This window comes from Pangasianodon hypophthalmus, chromosome 17 (genome assembly GCF_027358585.1).
Source record: "Pangasianodon hypophthalmus isolate fPanHyp1 chromosome 17, fPanHyp1.pri, whole genome shotgun sequence".
NCBI classification, from domain to species: domain Eukaryota; kingdom Metazoa; phylum Chordata; class Actinopteri; order Siluriformes; family Pangasiidae; genus Pangasianodon; species Pangasianodon hypophthalmus.
This window is the reverse complement of record NC_069726.1, coordinates 2,976,229-2,994,586: the sequence shown is the minus strand read 5'-3', so window position 1 is coordinate 2,994,586 and position 18,358 is coordinate 2,976,229. Positions and strand designations below refer to the sequence as shown.

General features: G+C 38.6%; 1 protein-coding gene across 1 annotated transcript in view; it reads left to right on the top strand.

Moving 5' to 3' along the window:
* The window catches only part of dscama (Down syndrome cell adhesion molecule a), a 78,736-nt gene that overhangs the window by 3,373 nt on the left and 57,005 nt on the right, over positions 1–18,358 (top strand). Inside the window, exons 2-3 of the mRNA XM_034312923.2 lie at positions 9,395–9,712; positions 10,047–10,193. Coding sequence (XP_034168814.1) covers positions 9,395–9,712; positions 10,047–10,193 — 465 coding nt within the window. The remainder of the gene's footprint in view (positions 1–9,394; positions 9,713–10,046; positions 10,194–18,358) is intronic.

Below are 18,358 nucleotides of genomic sequence, written 5' to 3'. Positions count from 1 at the left end.
TGCATTTTCCACATTGAGATAATTGTATCCATTCATTACACTGTTAGAAAAAAGCTTAAATCTAGAACCAGAGTCCATTGATTTGTCCTGTCTGATGAAAGAGGTACTATGTGGAACCCTACAACACAGATTTTGTCTTTTAGAAATGTTTCCAAGTAGAAGCACTTTAGAAAGCTAAAAGAACATTGCAGGAAAACCAAAGAACCCATAAAGAAGCCTAATGTACCACATTTTCCTGTTAGGATAATTACCTAACCTTTCCTTCTTTAAATCTTCTATGTAGAACTTTACAAAAAACTTTCTCTTTCAGAAATGGTTCCAAGTAGAACCCCTAAACTAACTACGAAAGATCCCTTAACTAACAATTTTTCAAAAAGTATATGTGACATATGTAACAAAACATAAGCTTTCATTACACTTTTATACAAAAGGATGAATCTAGAACCATGAAGAGTCCTAAGAGGAACCCTATTTTCTAGTAATATTTTCACAATAAGATGATAACCTGATATCTTATTATACCCATAGAAAACCTTTAAAACCTCTTAAACCTTTTCTTTAAATCTAGAACCTGGTTTACCCTACAATGTCTTTCTCTTTGAGAGATAGTTTCAAGTAGAACCCTCTAGAAGGGCCCTTAACTAACTAAAGAACCACTGAGGAACCTTTTTTTTTTCCTACGTGTAAGTACTGTACATTTTTGATCTAAGGTTGTCTAAGATTTCATTACACTTTTAGAAAAAAATGCAAAACCTAGAACTCTTGAAGTTTCTTTAGCTTGGCTTTTTGGGAGAACCCTTAAAGCTTTTATATTGAATATTTTAACAGAGTTCTGAGTAAAAACCCATTTCGGAAGCTTCAGAGTATCCCTAGATGCATCCTAGATGAATGAGAGCTTCAGAATATATCAAATGCTTGTGCTAAAAAAATGATTGTCCTTTTCTTAACCAAGATCAAGAACCAAATTCAGCAATTTAACTGAACATAAACTTTTGGAAATAAATCACACTTGAAACCCGAATCAGCAAGATTGCTGTGTTGGCAAATCTGTCCTAAATCCTCCATAAAATCCTGGAATAAAATGCAAGAGACGGATATCTCAAGTATCCATAATATTAATATTAATATTGCACAAGTTCTTGCTATACGCTATAATTGCTGATTGCTGCATATGTTTCATTAGCAGATTTGTAACAGAATGATGGATTATTCTCTCCATTTAGCATTACAGTGTGTTTCTCAGCTCTGATGTGTGTCGGTGCAAAGCATTTGCATGCAAAATCGAGCCGCTTTCAAGAGCTCTTCTCACTCTGGAGTGCTCTCGCCAATCGCATCTCTATTAAAACACAAGCGTAATTGGGACAACAAACTCATCCTCAGAGAGGCACGCCAGCTAACGGGGACGGGCGATGTTTTATGCAAGGTGTTGCCACGGGGCAAATCTGATACACACTCAATTGGACACTAATGAGCAGCTCAAATATAGGACGAGGCGCAAGATGCCACGTATTAGAGCGCTGAGCCAAACCCGAATAAAACTGCCTGACATGCATGAGCAGATTAAAAATATACAATCTCACTGGTGTGAGTTTTGGGACACCAGAAATACCGTATAGGATGACTTCATAAATTCATCAAGATTCCCATAAGACTCCTTTTTTAAAAAAATAATAAATATTTACGCCATAATTTTAAACATATTCAGTTAAAATGCAATTTTTTTCCCAGAGATTGATCCAAGAAAATGCTCTTTAGAAAGCTACAAACACCCCAAAGATGTTTACAAGTAGAACCCATTTAGAAAGAACCCTTATGTGAGCAAAGAACCCTTGAGGAAGACTATATTAACATTATATAAAATGATAAAGATGTCATTGGTGTAACCTGAGGGGCACTGCGAATACCGTATAGGATGATTGCAAAATCATAAGGATTCCCGAAAGACCTGTATTTTAAATGCAACAAGGGTACTATTTTCAGAGATGGTTCCAAGAAGAAAAACCTTTAGTAAGCTAAAAAAAATCCCAAAGAACCCATGAGGAACCCTATTAGAGCATATCCAACAAATTTTGCCATTAAGATAATTGCCTAACATTTGGGTTAAATCTAGAACCTGGTTCATCCTTCATCCATCTTTAAAGCGTTTATGTAGAACTCTACTACAGTAAAGTAGAACCCATGTAGAAAGTACTGTTATCTGACCCAAGAACCCATGAGGAGCCTTCTTCCTTACTATATAAACATTAATTAAAATGATAAAGGTCTCATTGGTGCAACCTGTGGGACACCACAAATAGCGTATAGGATGATTGCAAATTCATAAGGATGTCCCGAAAGTAATGAATAGTTCCGCTTTCTTTATGATCTCAAAATGTACATCAAAATGTACGAAATACAACAAAATGACTTTTTCCTTAATGGAATTTTTTATTGATATTGTGTTAGATTAGAATATTAGGTTGTGTACGCAACAAAGACGAGATAGTGCCGGCAAAATGGTAGTTAAATGTATAAAAATGAGCAAAACATTAGCAAAAATGTAGCTTACCTTAGCAAAATGTCCGCCAACATGTCTGTTGTGCAAAGTTTGCATCTTCTACAAGTTTGCTAATTATTTATCTAAGAAGTAATGGAAGTCTATTTAGGACACTGTGGGAATTCCTGTAATCTCTAAACAAAGCTGTAGTGTTTTCAAGGCGGCCATTTTGGAACACCGGATTCACTTTGGGTATCATTCCTCCTAAAGTTTGAAGAAATCTGGAAGTTATGAGGATGATAATGTAGTTCCGTCTGAACGTAAATATGGACTCTAGCTACTATTTTAAAAAAATTGTATATTTAAATATGAAATACACTAAATGCAGTTTAGTGTTGTTTGAAGCAAGTAGTTAAAGATTTGTGTATGTTTGTACTTATGGAAAAGATTTTGTATTTTAGTTAGTAAGAAGGAGTGCTATTATAGGAAGATAGCCAATGACTGGGTGGTGTGATGAGGCAAAGTTACTGTTACTAGCGCAAATTTAATTATTTTCCTTAACAGCTCATCCTGAAGTATTCTCTTCCAGCAAATTTCCCAACACCTACAATTTTTTATATTAAAGACTGACACATCAGAATTTTTATCCATTTATAGTTACATTTAATGTTGGACCGTCCACAAAATGTTAAAGGTAGAGCGAGAATTAATTGAGAAGTCCAACAGGCGTCTCATCATAACTTCAGAGGTTTTAAAGTTCAACTGAGCCATTTATTTTCATGTTCCCACCTTGAATTTTATTTTTCTTTTCCTTTAAGGTGAGTGATGAGGTTACAGTCACGTTCACAGGAATAGCAACTCAATACAAAAGCACTTTCGCTCATTATAATCCCTGAGAAATTGCAAGCCTTGTATCTTGTGGTTACAGTCACTAAAAATCGTCATGTGCTACTAGAAATATTTGCTAACGAATGTCATGTACACTGTCACCTCCATTAGCTTTTTTTCAAACAATACTCTCATCTTCTTTCCCGGCTGTCCCACTCCGTCTCCTTCTCTGCACAGCGAGCTGTCACTTCAGCCTAGGAAATCTAAAAAAGACGATGTTAGTAGCAGCAGACAGAACAGGAATTACTGCGAGAGCTTCAGGTGCACTTATTTCTCCGCAGCTCTGATGACTTGGCATAACGAGTGTGCCTGGTTGGCATAAGCACATGCAGTCCACTAATGAGCGCTCTTCTGTCATCCTGCAGCGAAGTGGCTTGGTGCTGATGCTTGTCTCTTATGTAAACTGTTATGCGGCTTGTTTTTTTTTTTTTTTGCACTGCAGGTGCCTGAAGAACAATGCGAGGTTTGTTAAATTAAACACTACTGTCAGATTTCTCTGCGCACAAGTAGGGCAGAAGGTCTTACGTCCTAGTGTTGGTGATATCTGCATACGGTAACGTGAGGAAGTGATTAGCAGGACGTGGCTATTCCAGGACTAGGTCAAAATGCAAATTGGCATGGAGATAGAGGCATAATCCAGGATTAGCAGAAAAACAAAACTGTTTCAATAAGTTGAAAGGAAACAAGGAACAGGTTTTCAAGCTATTTACAAGCACAGAATTCTCAACAACAGGAAACAAACACCAAATAAGGAAAACGTAAACCAAAAGCAGGTCAAACTGCTGGACAGACTAGGGTTAAAGGGTTAGAATCAAACTGGACATGATGGATAGATAATAAACATTAATACGACCTCACTGTTGAATTGTCGAATCTGATTGGTCGGAAGGTGTTGATTAATTTTCTCTAACAGCAGCTCTGACGTAGTGCAGCTGCAAATCACAGATTTATATTAATACACTCTTTTTATTACGTTGTTGTTTCTATAGCAGCATCTAATTCACAGGGACTTGTATAGTGGACTACATGTAATCAAATTTAAAACATTTCCTGTGAGGAGAGGTTTATTTAACATTTACGGAAGGAGTCTCCAGTGTCAGTGCATAAACGCCTCCTCACAAAAAAAACAAACTGGATAAACTGTCAGAGCTGCTGTTATAGAAATTTAATCAACAACCTCTGACCAATCAGAATGAAGAATTGGTGGAAATGAATTGAAATGTGTTCATATTTTAAAAAGGGCACAGTTTCAATACCTAGAAATATGAAACAGCTCGTTAAAGCGCTGCTAGCCTCGGGCCTGTTATGTTTCCCTTCGTTTCTATCAGCCCGTCCCCAGAAGTGATTATGCTAATTGCTGTTTGATCAGATGATTAAATTATAATTTGATTAATCCTGAGCACTAAACGCTCAGAATACATTTACATATGCTTGGCTGCCTCGGTGCATGGAGTGAATTTTCCCTCTGTCACTAACCGAACACGACCCATTAGCGCCATGACGAGGAGGAAAATGCTAATGTAAACGTAGGCTATAAGGATGATTATTTAAACCTTCCTCGAACCTAGCGTCTCTCTCTGAAAATAGCATTTTCTTATTCAGATGCATGCGGCACCAATTTGCCAAGTGTCCATCATGAAGATTTATGCGCATGTCAGATGGAGAATCCCAGGGGTAATACATCAGAGAGATGAAAACAGGGTCCTAGCTGTCCTCACGCCTGAGCAGCCATGGTGGTGGCTTTTTTTTTTTTTTTTTAATTTTTGCATGCAAGGTGATGTGTGTGATTTTAGATATGTTCCTGCTTTTCTACGATAGCCGGCTCTTTAAGCATGATGAGATAATGCAGCACTGCAGAGCCAATCTCAAGATGGAGTAGGGCGAGAGAGAGAGAGAGAGAGAGAGTGAGAAAGAAAGAGAGAGAGACACACAGAGACAAGGGCACGTCTTCGGAAGATGGAGAGAGTGGCCTTGAGCAAAGGGTGGTGGTGTCTCATCTCGTCATGTGACCCATGATTGCATATAACCCCAGGATTATTTGGTCATTTCCCGTTTTCTATTCGAGTTGTGCAAACACTGATGCAGATTCTGTGATCGGTTCATTGTTGGTGCACGAGCATCAGTGGCTTTAGGGACAGCTACAGCGACAGGAATTATCCTTGTGGGGGCATTTGGTCCCCAACATGATACTGGATATAAAACCATGCCCTACATACACACACAAACACACACACACACACACACACACACATACATCAGAAAGATGCCTAAACCAAACACATGACAATCATTCGGGGCTCCATTTGCACCACTATGTTTTTTTTTTAATCTCTAATAATTGAGATGAAAATAAGATATCGTGGATTGTAAAATAAATTGCAGTTGTAATTTATTTGACAACACGAGGGTTAAAATGCAATTTGCCTCCACAGCGAGAAGCCGCTTGTTATTCATCCAAATGTTTTCATTCAGGGTTTAGAAAAAAATCAGAGTCAGCTACGTGGTGCAATCATGTTGCAAAGCAATTTTTTTCCCGAGCCGAGTGGAGAAATCAGGCGTGTATGTGTTTACATATTCATAGTGTGCGTTGTGCTGATGGGACATTAGGGAGCTCAGCTGCACCACAGCGGCAGAGGGAGCTCATTTAGTCCCCAACCCCAGCGCTTTCTCATCTCGCCCCGATTCAGACGTCAACATCTCATGCCACTGTAATTGATTTGGACCTACTGAGGCCGTTTGATCTCGTTACCGCGAGGGCGAGGCTGTAAATGAGCATTTGCTCCGGCGCCGTTTAGATGATACTCAGATTATCTCACTTAAGAGATGAAGAAGAGGAGGGGGCGAGATGATTTTTCCAGCAGGGACATCGTCGCTTGGCTGTGCTCTCCGAGCATCAAAGGGACGCCAGTGTCTTTACATATTGGACACGAGCGGGGGGTAAATGAACTCCTTTACTGAGCTTTGCTTAATATTCATGAGAGCAAATTGGGAAAGGGCTCGTGTGTGTGTTGGGGTTTGCACAAGCCTGAGGGCACGAGCGGGAATGCTAACGCTTCCTCTGGTGGCTTGTTCTGCTGTCCTCTTCTCCTGCTCTCCCTGAACAGCTCTGCTTTAATTACCTTCAGATAGTGATGGAGCTGCTGTGGTGGAAATGTTCTACCTTTTGGCATCATTCACTTGCACGGTGACCCAACCACAGGCAAGGTGAGACCAGGTAATGGCTTTGCGGCCACTCTGCTCAGTGTCTCTGTGACCTTGACTCTTTATATAGATGGAGCTAGTATAAATAAACTTCAAAGATAAAAAAAAATCAATGTGGACTCCTGAGTTGCACAAAAGAAAAGCATTCGAGCTGGAAACGTGATGATGCCACAGCCATCCATGGCTAGAAGGGGTGGCTTTACTTTCTCCCCTGTTAATCTCAATGACACTAGCCAATCGTAGGCGTCTGTGAACTCATGTATGCGGAAGAGGGCGGATAGCATTTTCCTCAGAGTGTGTTCTGCTGCTCTGTGATGAATAGATGAATAGATCCAGATGGCTGGCTTCACATGTCTTGGAGGAAGCATGTGTTAGCCTTCACCCTCGCCGGTTCTTAGCTGTTATATGATAGGGGAGAGTTGTAACATTTCATTTTTGGCATCCGAGTTTTGAACCGAGCGCAACAGCACCACTAACGGTCGTAAGAAAAATGTACAGAATGGTCTGAAAACTTGAGAAGCGAGGATGGAGCTGATTTTTTTCTAGCCCAGACTGTAGAGGTATTCAGCCCATCAGTAAAAGTCATGTCAGGTGATTACACATTGTGACACGCCCTCTGGATTAGAGCCAGGACAGCCAGGGGTTGGACCATTGAGCTTCTCGGCTGTGTGCTCGGTTACAATTAAATCAAATGTAAAATGTTTCCAGGTACATGTGATGTGATGTTTCCCCTGCTTGAAATTCCTGCTGATAAGGTGATATAGCTTTAGCATCTTCTGTGCTCAACATGACAATGGGAGGAAAATCCTGCAAGCCCGTGTGCTTTCCCTCAGCCAAGTCGACTTTTTTCTCTCCCTGTCAGCACCTTTGCATCTCCTCAGATCACCTTGGCTGTACAATATTAGTGCCCTTGAGCTGTCACCCTCGGGGATCTGGAGACATCTGGAGTACGCATTAGAGTCAGTCTCAATCAGGGATTAAAAAATTCACGTCGGCAATGCGGAAATCATGTTCACTTACTTCAAGCTTTAAGACTTTGCTGTGAGGAATTTAAAAACCTCATCAATTATAAATGTATCAGCATTCATATTTAAAAGCAGTACCTGTTCATGTCTATCTTATCATCCGAACATCATTATTGTGTTTAACACACGACAGCTGCTTGTTATTGATGCTGATATGCAAGCTGACTGCATGCATATAGAAAAGTGTGGGTTATAAAAAGATGAACATTTTCTGTAACTGCAGCTCTGACAGTAGTGCAGCTGTAAATCACAGAGTTACATTCATGCGCATGTTCTAATACGTTACCGTTTCTATAGTAACAGCCTACACTGGGGCTCGTACGGCCAGCGCTCCATATAAATGTCATCATTGATATGGTGAAGATTTCTGTACGGAGACATATATTTAACATTATTGGAAGGAGTCTCCAGTGTCGGCGATTTGTAACAGCTGAAACAGAAGAGGATTTTATGCTTTGCAGATTATCTGTAACGTGACAAGCCGTGGTTTTTTTTTTGTCTTCTTAATTTCAAGAGAGAGAAAAAAAGAAAGGCTGATGAGGGAGCGACTTTTTATAGCTGCAATAATGTGAAACTAACTTGTTCTGTGGACGTTCCACAGCATGTAACTATAAACGAATAAAAAGCACGCATTGATATTTAATAAATAAAAAATTTTAATTTTTGGCAAAAATACTTCAGTATGTGCTGTTATAGGAAAATAATCAACTCTGCTTCATCATTACATTACATTCTATTACAGCATGACACCGAGTGTTTTATTCCTTACTTACAGATTATATATTATAAACATATCTATATTTTCTTCTTCTATTTTCAATATACTCTGTTACATTTCTCAGATTACTTAGCCCTATTTCTTACTTCAATTTAACTTGAACATATTTGTTAAAGTGTAACCAAAAAGGTTAAATCAAGGTGCTTAAAGTCTATGCATTTTTGCCAGAACTTTGTCATAGAAGAAATTTATATTTGAAAAAATCCCAACTCCTATATGAAAGAACTCTTAGAAAAACACCCCCGCCTCTGTGAAATGCACTTTACTGGACTGTTACATTCTGAAGACTGTGCATCACTATCTAATGGAGTTATACGATGCTGAAGCTTCTTTTGTTCCAAAAGACATTTAAAGAGGCATAAAAAATTCAGACGCTTTTTCCAGTCTTGCTGTTTCCTCCACGCTCTGACGGACACCCAGCTCTTGGGACTGGAAATTTTGGTTTTTAATGCTTTTTCAGGGTCGAGATGGAGACAGAAAATGTAAAAGAGTGCTACAGAGAATCACACACAGGTCCTGTACAGATAAGGCGAAGCAGAAATGATCGGATGTTGCTATTTATCAGATTGATTATATTTTGTTGGAATAATTTGCCTTATATTTGTTGCCTTAACCTGAACACAAGATACTATGTAACTAAAAATAGATAAAAGGTACCACCTCATTCTGTAATAAATAAAAATTGCAATCGTTGCTGTGGTATAAGAAAAATAAACCACCCCATCATTGATTATTTTCCTATAACCGCATGTCCCTTTGTGTTTTATTGCATACTTTTGTAGATATCAGTTATTTATGCAACCAACATAGGCTTTCATTTATTATTTATACATGTGGTTTGTGGTGTACGTGGCTACTAAGACACCGTTACAGAGGTTAACTAAAATCGATACAATGCAGTGAATGACTGTAAGAGTCTGGATTTATTCTAATCCAAACCAAGCAGCCATTTGGAGTGAAAGGCACACAACCATTAAAAATGTGCAAGTCCTCACTGTTCTGCTTTATGTCTCATTTCTCTTGCAGTTCTCGGTGAAGATCTACATTCCAGCTTGTATTTTGTCAATGCATCTCTGCAAGAGGTAGTGTTCGCCAGCACCACAGGGACGCTGGTGCCCTGTCCCGCAGCCGCTGTGCCTCCAGCCACGCTGCGCTGGTACCTGGCCACCGGCGAAGAGAGCTACAACGTGCCAGGGATCCGCCACGTGCACCCCAACGGCACGCTCCAGATCTTCCACTTCTCTCCCTCCAGCTATAGCAAAGTGATCCACGACAACACGTACTATTGCACCGCTGAAAATCCTTCAGGGAAAATTAGAAGCCAAGATGTTCACATTAAGGCCGGTGAGTACTAGGCAGGAGCAGATTTGTCTGAATTCTCACAAGCCAAGTTGTATTAAAAAGGTGCAAGCGTTAGAGCTCAAAGTTTCCACCAAATTTAGCTATGGCATTTATAAAAAGTTGCGGAAAAAACTTGCACCAGTTATTTTGGTCAAGAATCAGGAAATATTAATATTTTAAGCATCTAATTAGCCCAATGCTAGTCCATTTTGCTAGTCTTCATGAATCCTTCAGAAGATTAGCCTTACATATATTCAAAACAGAAATGCTAGTTCACTGTTTCTTGAAGCTCATTTCGCATAAATATTTGTCTGTTTGTGTATCTTCCTGCGTGCAGTCTTACGAGAGCCGTATACGGTTCGCGTGGCGGACCAGACAGCCATGAGAGGCAGCGTAGCGGTCTTCAAGTGCATTATTCCTTCCTCAGTGGAGAAATACGTCACCGTTGTGGCATGGGAGAGAGACACAGTCCCCCTCGTCTCAGGTAGGACCCGGATCTTCTCTCATCAATCTGCTGTGAGGGTTCTCACACGTGAGACGTGCTTGCTGTGTGGTTTAATATTGGGTTTGAATAAAATGTAAGAGGAAATAGTCCTGTGTACTGGAGAGTGGAATTCATGGACTTACCGTGATCGTTTGTAAATCAGTGTGATTTGAAATATGCAGTGGGCATCTTTTTTGGTGTCCAACACTAATATTTGTTGGGCTTTGCTTCTAAGGGATTTTTAACATTGCAAGAATTTGATACTTTTGGCCGAAACAGGTTTTTGAACCTGAACTCAGTGGTCTGAGCTTAATCATGTGTAAAAGTATTTCTATATTTGTTTCAACCTCCGATGCTCCACCACTGTCTACTGAGTGTTTCACAACTTTTGTACACTTGTCTGGCCACAAGCTTCAGAATCCTCCTGGTTTTAATCTAATTGGCTGATTGCACTTCCGTGTATGAGCAATTTCATATCAGTTTCCAGCAGAATAACAAACTTTTGAACACAATAAACATGTCCAAGAAATATGCAGTCACTAAACTAAAAAAGCTCAGCTTAAAAGTTAGCTTGTGATTAAATAAGATCCTGTTGTCTGTGATTGATTGTCATGATCGTTGGGTTTGATGATTGACAAACGTAGCAAGCTCTGAAGAAAAATGAGATTGCAAGACTATTTCTATAGAGGCTACAGGCAAGCTGCTTCAACTGAAACGCGGATCAGCGTCAAGGACAAGGAAAGAAACACTAATCAAATAAAGAATACATCAGTTTAAAGTGATGTACCCACATTTAATTCTCTTATTTTTATGAAAGGTGTAATATCTTGTGAAATTTGTTTGAGATCAGACTGCAGTGGTGTGACCACTACTTTCCACGTGGCAGCCATCTTGCAAACAAGACCATGCTCATTCCTTCTTGAATGGGGAGAGACTCAGAAACCAGAAATGACTCGACAAGGTGATGTTTCAAACATGGATGTTAAAATCTGACAAAAATTATGTAAGCAGTGTGTGATCTTTGACTACAATAACATGAAAAAAACCCCCACATTTATTTATTTACATGCTATTTTCTCCCTAATTTAGTCATGGCAAAAATCACACCTGCCCTCCATCTCTCCCCAATCATACAACAGCTAGAAATCAGGGAAGATGAAGCTAACACGTGCTTCCTCTGAGATACGTGAAGCCAGACGACTACATCTTTACGAACTGCTGCTCATGATGCCTCACAGGGCAGTGCAACACACTCAGAGGAAGGCGCTATCTACCCTCTTCTGCATACATGAGCTCACAGATGCCCACAATTGGATACTGTCACTGTGATTGACAGGGGAGAGAGAGTATGCCCCACCCACCCGGTCATCACGTCCAATTTTTTTTTGTTGACAATAGGGTAAACGCTTTCTGTTGCATTTTCACTAACATCTTTATCAACCATCTTTATCAGAGGGGCGGGACTTGCTAATTCAGCCACAATGAGTAATTTTGAGTGTTATGTGCTGTCACATTTAGATTTTAAGTAGTGGTTCGTCTCTAGTCATCCCGTCTCTGGGATAACTGACCTTTTCCTGTTTCTGACCCAGTCTAGACTCTCTGTCCTGTCTGATCTACATGTGCAAGAGCTGATATGCCAGTCGTGTCACTTTGCTTCACTGTACTGACCCACTTCTCACCCAACTGAAGGCACAGAGAGAGAGATAGAGAGAGTGATTTGAAAATTCACCTCGGTTAAATGGAACACGATCGTGTCCTTGCCTTGGGGCTGACGGCTCTCTCCATGGCGTGTTTAGCAAACTCAACAGAGAGACTAATGCCACTTCGGCTGAGAATTTTAAAGATTTTAACAGCTGCTTCCAGTCAGTTTGTGATTATTTATGTATATATTGTACATATATAGTATATTAACATATATAGATTAACATTGATATCATATTGTCATATCACCTAGCCCTGATCGTAATGCATATGTGCACAAGCACAAAAAAATAATAAAGTTTCTGTGCATCAGAAATAGACGTCCATCCTGCGGAGGCTGTCAGAAAGTGTTTTCCAGCCAGCACTCAGTTGTTCTGTCTAAATATTTGATGAGCGAGCGCAATATTTCACAAAACAAATAGATTTTAGGCACAATTCACTGCATGTGTCAAAGCATGGCACAGAGCACCCTTCACTTACACTGACGCGGGGCTCTTACAGAGACTTTGGAGTGGTGTGTGTGTGTGTGTGTGTGTGTGTGTGCGTGTATGTGTGTGTGTGTGTTGGACTACAATAATACTGTCTCCACTTTTGTTTTCTGGCTATCTTCAAATGTTCATAAATAAATAAGCTTTGCATGGAGAGGTTTATATAGTGGAAGCTCTGATTTTCTCTAGAAATATTAAAGTTTTCCATGACCTCAAAAATTCAAATTGCGGCATCTATCTGTCCAGATGATGATGATGATGATGATGATGACGATGATGAGAAGAAGGAGGAGGATGTGCAGTTGCATTCATCTGCACAAATATGTAGAATTACATAAAACTACTTTTGTTATTGTATTTGAGTTTATTTTTCGCTTTTACTACTATTACTACTACTACTGCTACTGCTAATGATAATATTATACCGATTTACATAGCACATTTAAAATGGAACTCAAATAGCTTTACAGGGTGAAGTGATAAACAGAGAAATAAAGAAATAAAATGCAATCAAAATAGTAAAATTGGCAAATAAATAAAAATGCAACAAGTAATAGCAGTGACAGAAAAAATATATAATAAAAATATAAAATGTGGAGTATACATTTTAAAATGATGAAATTTCATTAAATTAAAAATGAAAGTGATTACAGTTTACTTCATTATTATTTAATTATTAAAATATATTTAATTCTTAAAATTCTTAAAATTAATATTAGAAGTAACAAACAAATAATCATATAAAAGTAAAGTAAGTTATGTGCCACTAAAAGTAAGAAGCATAATTGAAGCTAGATAATAGTCGTGTTGTCTTTTTTTTTAATATAAATATATAGATTTTTTTGAAAGTGTTAATTAATGTTTATGTCCAGATATGTGGAAGATGGAGAAAGGTGTTTCGATAAACAGGGACTCATTAATGATGAGTTTATGACTAAAGATTCCTGCTTTGTGTGTGAAATTGTAAGTTTTTAAGAAGGTTTATGAACCAAAAATTGGTGCCTCATTTACAAAAAGAAAAAGAAATTCAGTGCTTTTTCCCTTTTAGAGAGTTAATGATGGTGTGTAGAGTCTGTGAAATAAGGTTCAAGGGAATTCGTTTCAGGGTTCCAAAGTCGCTAATATGCTGGACGTCGTCTGTTTAGCGCTCTGCTTTGTGACATTTTGCAAACCATTGAGCAGCAAGTTGACCGTTGTTGCCCTTGAATAACTAATAATCATTGCACTAGAGAGGGAGGAGGAGCCCAGTTCATGTCCCGCCCACTTAATGAGGCGGATCTAACAAGGTTTCACTGTAATTAGCATTTTTACTGCCACTCTCCATGGGACATGCTTCCAGAAATGCATTTATATACCATGGCTAACGATGATGAGATCAACACAGCGTTAATAAATAGATTTAAAACGGTCATGCATCAATTGTAAATGGTGATATATGAAGAGTACGCTGATTTGAGCCGAGCTAATGGAGCCTGGAAGGAGGCGGAGGGTTGAAGAGCACCAGCAACATGGACGCCATTTTACCAAGAGAGCCATGAGGGATATTGAGGATTAGAAAGGCTGAGCTCTTGCTTTCCAAGTCCTCCACAATCCAGTAGGATATTGGAGGCTTCTGTCTTCCAGTTTTTCAATGCAAACGTCTGGTATATTGTTGTTCCCTGGCAAAAAAAAAAAAAGGAGCGTGTACAGAAAAATCACCAAAAACAGAAGCAAAAGCAGAGATGGTTTCCAGGATGCATAAAAAAAAATCTTTCAGGAAACCTCTGGAAAATTTTGAACCCTCCATTATTTCCAGAAAAGAGAAGAGAAAAAAGGCTTAGTGGGATGAAGAAAGGGATTCATAGAAAGGAGAAGAGGAGTAGAGGGGGTGAAAAAAATCAATACCTGTGTGCATTAATCATGCTGTGGGTGCCGACGGGAATTATGGGTACACCGAGGGAGAGAGAAATGCATTTGTGCATTCACACACTAGCTAACCTGCATCAGATGCACTCAGCACACTTTTAGCAACCGCTCGAAGCTCATCCCCAAGGAGGTGGAGATGTTTGAGATGTTTGCTGCGATACAGGAAGTACAGATATGCGCACTTGGGTGCATGCCGTCAGAGGAAAATAGTCAACGACTTACTGTTACCACCCTGAAGTAGATCATTTTTCAATAACAGCACATCCTGAAGTGTTTTTTTCTTCTTATACTACAACAATTTATCAAAGATTATGAATTGATTTATTTATCAGTTTATAGCTACATTTAATTTTGTATTAGTTCCTGTTATTTCTTATGTTATAGCAGCTATGAACAGTCATTCCCTCAGCAGCCTCTCTTTTTTCTCCCTCTTGAAGTTAATAAGACAAAAAAACACAGCTTGTCATGTTACTGAGAAACTGGAAAGCGTAAATTGTCCTGACTTTCCCATGGTGAAAGACTTCAATTTAAACTGAACTGAATCATATTTAGATCGGACCTAAATCGGATTGTATTGGTGCTGAAACTAACTGTATCGGATAACTAGTGAGTTGAAGCTGAATTTATTGTGTCATTTGAATCTTTTGAATCCTTTACTGTATCATTTGAATCATTTGAATAATTTATTTTATCATTTTAATTCTTTGAATCATTAACTGTATCATTTGAATCCTTTGAATCCTTTACTGTGTCATTTGAATCCTTTAGTGTATCATTTGAATCATTCCTTTCAATCCTTTAGCATATCATTTGAAGCATTTGAATCCTTTACTGTATCATTTGAATCCTTTAGTGAATCATTTGAATCATTCCTTTCAATCCTTTAGCGTATCATTTGAAGCATTTGAATCCTTTACTGTATCATTTGAATTTTTTCAACCCTTTACTGTGTCATTTGAATTTTTTCAACTCTTTACTGTGTCATTTGAATGAGTGATTTGAACAAAGCGCTGAAACTGGAGACTCTTTCTATGAATGTTAAATAAATGTCTCCTTACAGCAAACTTCACCATGTCAATGATTATGCATTTTTCTTGTTAAATAATGACACGTTTTTGAAATTTTGTTTAATAATAGCCGAAGTTTAAGTAGAGCATCTGCCATACATGTCCGTGTGTATGAGCTGTTACTATGGAAACGATAACGTATTAGAATAGGCGCATTAATACAAACATTTCGGGGTGCTGTTATACAAACCTTCTGACCAATCAGAATCGAGAACTCAACAGCACTGTGCTATAAAGCAGTCTGATTAGCATACGTTGGCCCAGATGGATCGTAAAAATGATCGTAAAATGATTAGTTTGATCGTGCGTTACAAGCGCCACATCTGCACGGCTCATAAACGGCTACATTGTTAGCCATTAAGCTGGGAAACGATTAGCGAGGACATCGGGACTAATCTTCTATAAACACGGCCGTCTCACTGCTCTCAGAGCTCGCAGAGCTGGATCATCGCCAGGTCACAACGCATGGCCGAGATCCAAAACAGGGCTCAGCGATAAGCACAGCGGAGGCTAATTAAGGCAGCAGAGACCCATTTGCGTCCACTTATGAACACTTGCATGACACCTCATGAAGGTGCTTGAAAAAAAACAAGAATGTTTTGTTGGATAAAATGGCATATCAAATAAAAAAAAATAAAGGTGCAAGAAAATGACGTCATCATGAGTATTTGATTTGATTTGGGCGAGATGCAGAATGCCTGTCTAAGCTATTTTCTGTGTGTGTGTATGTGTGTGTGTGTGTGTCCAGGCCACATTAGCCAATTAGAGTTGATGGCCGTGTCTGCGAGCGCTTATCACCAGCAGGCAGCTGCTGCCGTGCGTTTGAGTGCGTGAGGGATGGATCGCGTGTCCATGTTAATTTTTTTTTTTTTTTTTGTATGTGTGCCATTGTTTGTGCGAGGAGAACGAAGGCTGCCGCTGAAAGGCCAAATCGCTGTGTGCTAGCATAGGACACTTTTCAGCCGAGTAAAAAGCTTGTACGTTGTGTGAAAGATGGCTTCGGTTATCCTTTGGCTTCGACTTCCATTAAAGAAGCAGAACACACGCAGGTCATTTTGCATAATCCGTTATTTTCGCTGTGAATCTCAGGGTAAATACGGGCCACGAGGGGATTGAGGGGAAAAAAACACACACTAATGTGAACTGGTGTGCATTTAAACACAAGTGAAAATAAATCGTTAACATGTGCACATGTATGACACCTCTCTTGTCTACATTTTAATGAAACAATTATAATCTATAGGAATAATGATCAAATATTTTATCAACGTCCTTCCTTTTCAAAAAGCAGATGTGTTGTTGCTAGGACATTTCAGTGAACGAAACCATATGAGTCAAACCTCCTTAGCCAATAAGATTTCAGACGAGTCTTGCTGAGTCTCGCTTTTTCTCTTTTAATCACCCGCCTGGAGAAACCGAACAAAAACAAGCTTGAAGCCTCCGTATTAGCTGTGGTGAGAAGATAAGGCACTAACATCTGATTTTTAGCAGAAGCCCTCCGCCTTTTTCACCACTTTAGGAGATTAGCGTCTAAAATCGCTCCAAGATGGAGGCTGTATCGTGTGAACACAGGCGGCCATTTTCTCCACGAGCTTGAATTTAAGGCAGGATGTGATTGTAAAGGTTTCACTCAGACAGTTATAGAGTGTTTAAGTGTTTTATTTTTAAACCTTAAGCTCTTTAGCAAATAATACAGAAACAATTCTCTATAATTATAAAATAAATATTATTTTAAATATATTTCAATTGTAATAAAAACTGTGGCCAAAATATGGTCTGGTTTTTAAAAACAATTGTTTTCCATAAACTTGAAGTTATAAAAAGGAAATTGGCTTCTGATTTTTTTTTATTAAATCAGTCAATAAATACCTTAATTTGTTGTGAAGCCAGTTTGTGCCATCAAATACTTAAAATATAGATTTTTTTAAATGTGTATTTTGTTTTTACCATCAAGCTTCATACCTCTTTTATTAACCTTAAAATTTGGGATGAAAATTTAAATAATAATAATAATAAAAAAAAAAAAAAAGCTAATTACTTTAACAAATTATTTCCTTCCAAAAATGTATGTTACTGTAAAGCGAGTTATTCTGAGGTGGTACAAATTTTTAATTTCATTTTTAATTTTTGAGACATTTTCTAATTTTAAATTTGAACAAATTTTTATTTAGTTTTTAGATATATGCTCAGTCTAAAATGGGTTAAATTCTTCACATTAAAATGGGAAACAATGGCTTTTCTATTTAATGAATAGAATGTATAATATAATTATCTTTGCTTTTTTTTCCCACAATCTGAGTCCATTGATATGGAAATTGATGGATCATAAATAAAAATACTCAGTATACATGATGCTTTGTGCCACAAAGTAACACTTAAACTGTAAAATTTATTGATCCCTAAAATATAAATTGAATCAGAATCAAAACTGATAAAATTTTTGGTTGTTTTGTCAGCTTTTGCACTTGAGATCTTTTTTTAACAGTAGTCTGTTTCCGAGCGCAGGCATCACTGCAGCTCTATGCTACATATCTACAATCCCTCACGTTAAACAGCTATTATCAAGTCCTCAGTTTGAAAAGCTCACACTCTGTGACTGTATAATCAGCGTCTTCCGGCTGTGTTTAGCAGCCATTGGTGGCCCAGAGACCCGACAAGATGAGCCAAGACCTCAGATCACGTACAGCTGAGGAGGAAATCAACATAATAACAGGAACCCTTTCTGAAAGGGAAACAGATTTCCCTCAAGGAATGAACTACATTTAGAACTAGACCATTTGCAGAATATATTTATGAATTATCGTCATGTGATGCAGGTAGGAGAAGAAAAAGTGTCTCCGATTTCCAGCAGTGTTTTGGAAGGTTATTGGTGGCCCATGTGTGACAAACAGGAAGTCTGATTGAACCCTGAGTCGCCTCAACAACAGACCATCTGTAATCAAAGAGGCAGCACACAGACAGCTTTCACTAGCATGTGCTAATCTGTGTGGCATACGGGCATGAA